Source organism: Cyphomyrmex costatus, unplaced genomic scaffold, assembly GCF_001594065.2.
Source record: "Cyphomyrmex costatus isolate MS0001 unplaced genomic scaffold, Ccosl1.0 scaffold169, whole genome shotgun sequence".
Classification (NCBI taxonomy): Eukaryota; Metazoa; Arthropoda; class Insecta; order Hymenoptera; family Formicidae; genus Cyphomyrmex; species Cyphomyrmex costatus.
Window position 1 is genome coordinate 105,579 of NW_017275704.1, and position 3,986 is coordinate 109,564.

Sequence of the window (3,986 nt, forward strand, 5' to 3'; positions counted from 1 at the left end):
AGATTATTCTACGAGTGTTATACGCCCATTTATGTAATATCCTTCGTATTTTTTTTTAACATCGCTAAAATATAACAACGTGTGCAATTTGTATATAAAATAAAATAACAAAAGAGGTTTTAACAGTCATTGTTGTTAAAATGACTTTTGACGTCCGTATATTATTATAGCATATTCAAATAAAAACACTTTTAATGGTGATATTTATTATCGGGCTTAGACATACAATCATCCATATTAATATTGCAAGAATATATTTAATAGATATTGTAAAATCTAATGCACACATGACAAGTTATAAATAGATAAGGACTAATTGTAATGAAAAGATTCGTATTCCCGATCAAAACGTATATAAGTTTGAATTTAATAAAGAATTTTACTAAACACATACATCCAGTAACTGGCTCTAATTGGAATTTTATATATTATGATTTTATTCAGCAGAGCCTTCTTTATACATTCTTTAATTATGCTATTACTACACACAATAGAAGTGAAGAAGAATAAGAATATTATAATTCTTATTCATAAACTTTTAACATTTTACCACTCTGACAATTCTAATTTATATATGTACCCGAAAAAGTAAAGGATATGAGAACTGCGTTACAGAAAAATTTTATAAGTTTCAAGTAGTTTCATAATTATAATTTACTGTGACATTGATAATGAACCGGGCGGCGTCAAACTGTTTTTTGTAATTTCTTTATTATTTTCAATTAAAAGCTTCTTTGTTACACATCTGGCTCTTAGCCCTCTATTTGTATAGTCTGTAATAATATGTTGTCTTTTAAATGTTGTCTTTTATATTCGTGCTTCGGGTCCACATGATAACCAAGTATCATTTAGTATGGGAATTCTTTTCATATGCATTAAATTCGTAATAACGTTAATTATTTTAGTGAAACACAAATTTGTGCTTTAGAGATCGAATATGTCTATAAAGTTATACCGTTGCAATATATCATTTGTAACAAAATAATTTAAGTATATAGGACGAATTACCAAATAATTCCATTTATTCTTGATATTCGAGAATGTACCTACCTAAACATATCACCACAAAATTCACAATGATAAGGTTTTTCGCCTATATGAGTTCTCTCATGAATATGCAAATGCACTTTGTTTTTAAATCCTTTATTACACGTTCCGCATTTGTATGATATACCTCCAATGAATATGTTCTTATTAGACTTGTAAGTTTCATCATTTTTATGCTTTGTCTTCACGTGATATATTACATTTTCTTTCCGGCTGCGAAACGACCGTTGAAATATCTATTACTTTTACCAGTTAATTTAATCATTGATATTGAATAACCAAAGCATTTTCCTAACTCTTGTTGTTCACTTAAATACTCACATAGATTTATATTTACAAAATTCGCATTGATAAGGTTTTTTATCTGTATGAGTTATTTCATGTCTATGTAAACGCCATTTGTACATAAACTCCTTATTACACGTTCCGCATTTGTGTAATACACCCCCAGCATATAGTTCCTTATTAGACTTAATTGGAACGTTCATCATCCTTATGTTTTGATATCATGTGTCTACGTAGATGTATCTTTTGCCTGCAAATGGATCATTGTAATATTTATTATTTTTTACGTGTTAATTTGATCATTGGTATTGAATAACCAAAGCGTTTTCCTAACTCTTGTTGTTCACTTAAATACTCACCTAGATTTATATTTACAAAGTTCGCATTTATAAGGTTTTTCGCCTGTATGAGTTCTTTCGTGGTTACGAAAATGCGTTTTGTTCTTAAACTCTTTATTACACGTTCCGCATTTGTGTAATACACCTCCTGCATATAGGTCCTTATTAGACTTGAAACGTTCATCATCCTTATGTTTTGATATCATGTGATTACTTAGATGTGCTTTTAGCCTGCAAATGGATTATTGTAATATTTATTATTTTTTACCAGTTAATTTGATCATTGATATTGAATAACCAAAGCATTTTCCTAACTCTTGTTGTTCACTTAATTACTCACCTAGATTTATAATTACAAAATTCACATTGATAAGGTTTTTCGCCTGTATGAGTTCTTTCATGTCCACGTAAATTCGTTTTGTTCTTAAACTCCTTATTACACGTTCCGCATTTGTATGATACACCTCCAATGTAAAGATCCTTATTAGATTTGGAACGTTCATCATTATTATGCTTTAATTTCATGTGACGTGTTAGGCCATCTTTCTGGCTGCGAAACGACCGTTGAAATATTTATTACTTTTACTAGTTAATTTAATCAATGATATTGAATCACCAAAGCATTTCCTAACTCTTGTTGTTCACTTAAATACCCACCTAGACATGTGACCACGAATATCACATTGATAAGGTTTTTCGTTTTTATGTGTTCTTTTGTGTCTACTCATATTCGATTTAAACTTAAACCCTTTACCACACGTTTTACATATATGTGGTTTAATTTCATGTATGTTTCTATTCTCCTGATTTGAAGTTGTCGGGGGGTTAGAGCGATCATCTTAAAATTAAATAAAGATTATATGTTATAAAACAAATCAATTATAGTATACTCTCGAACATTTCAAACAACATGAATATGAAGGCTAATATGAGAGCAATTCGCTGTTATTGGTGTGATCATGTATAAAATATGTTATAGTGTGAATTTTATATACCACGTATGTAATCCCCTCAAACGCGTGCCGAAAATCCTTCAGACTTACAGCGCAACTCTAACCAACTACCGTAGTAATATCACAATTTTTTTATGCTTATAGCACCTTATTGGGTCTTAATAATATGTTGAAAGACATTAAATTCTTAATGATGTAAACGTTAAAGTAATAATAAATCGAAATCTGTGAAAAATAAGGTTGTGAAAAATATCACAAGTTGGCGTTTCGTCCCAGCTTCCCACTACTAGATTCATCAGTAAGATAATGTAGTTGGAGCCTCTACCTTAGACGCCTGGGGGAGATGTTAGAAAGAAATTCTATATAAACAGACACTCATGTATCTTGGCACTTTTGTGAGAATTGGCATGAGTAACTATAGACCTCTGTTGGTTAGTCGATTTTGTTATAAAGAAACATTGAAAAAGGTAACATAATTCTCATAATTTTTAAGATACTCTACTCAACAAAATTAAAGCATTGTCTGCAAGAACAGGCTAACTTCGAAAAAGAATAACTTCGTAAAAGATAATATCGAAATGTTTAAAAAACCATTTTAAACCATGTAATCTCTACCTTTCACACCGTCACTTCAAAAAATGTCTTGTTGATATTTCATGAAGTTACAGTGTCATATATAACGTTTCATCAAATCTTAAAGTTTTATGCGAAATTTGTGAAGTTGTACAGCGCGAAATGAAAAATATGCTCAAATGGGTTTCACAGCTTACGAAAAATTGAATTATTTTTTATATGTAATTTTCTTTTTCGTTGAATTTTGTGTAATTTTTTCACCGATTTCGGTCGAAACAAAAAAGTTCATTTTACTTCAACGTCCAATGATTCAGAGGAATGAAGCAGTAAAGATCACGAAAGAAACGAGGTGTAGATACCAAGAATTACACTTTTGGATGCTTTTAAAACGCGTCAGTGCATATTTTCAAATCGCAACTTGGAATTTTCGCACATTTCGTTAAAAATTATGACATATGTTGAACCTTTGTTTTTATTTGTGTAATTTTACAAAGTGTCATTAATATCGTTGTATGTAGCAAAGGTTAAATCTGAAAGGAACAGATTTAATGCTTTAAAGTGTTTTTCTAATAATCTCGATACGATGATCATTGACAAAACTATTCCATATCAAAATTTTTTTATTTTTGCATAATGGATTATTTAATGCGTTAATTATGTTTAGCAAATTGTAATGTACAATGATATTAATTGATCTAAGTATGATTATTAGGAACTGCATAAGTCTTACCTCGCTGTTTGTATTCATCCTCTTTTGTGTCATTATCCGTTTCTTCATTTTGATTAATAT

General features: G+C 29.8%; 1 protein-coding gene across 1 annotated transcript; it reads right to left on the reverse strand.

Annotated features, from left to right (window-relative positions):
* Positions 1-1,518: 1,518 nt before the first annotated feature.
* On the reverse strand, positions 1,519-2,398 carry LOC108771869 (zinc finger protein 782-like). The gene is made up of 4 exons (XM_018537271.1): positions 2,328-2,398; positions 2,011-2,220; positions 1,692-1,901; positions 1,519-1,582 (listed from the first exon to the last, which is right to left on the reverse strand). The coding sequence occupies exons 1-4, from the start codon at positions 2,396-2,398 to the stop codon at positions 1,519-1,521; spliced, it is 555 nt and encodes a 184-aa protein (XP_018392773.1).
* Between the last annotated feature and the right edge of the window lie 1,588 nt (positions 2,399-3,986).

What these genes read in the sequence shown, in the direction of transcription:
- LOC108771869 (XM_018537271.1), bottom strand. Translation starts at nt 2,398, where the DNA reads ATGAGTAGACACAAAAGAACACATAAAAACGAAAAACCTTATCAATGT. An exon ending in ATTCGTGGTCACATGTCTAG is followed by an intron (nt 2,221 to 2,327) that starts GTGGGTATTTAA and finishes GTCGTTTCGCAG; the next exon opens with CCAGAAAGATGGCCTAACAC. An exon ending in TTTTGTAATTATAAATCTAG is followed by an intron (nt 1,902 to 2,010) that starts GTGAGTAATTAA and finishes ATCCATTTGCAG; the next exon opens with GCTAAAAGCACATCTAAGTA.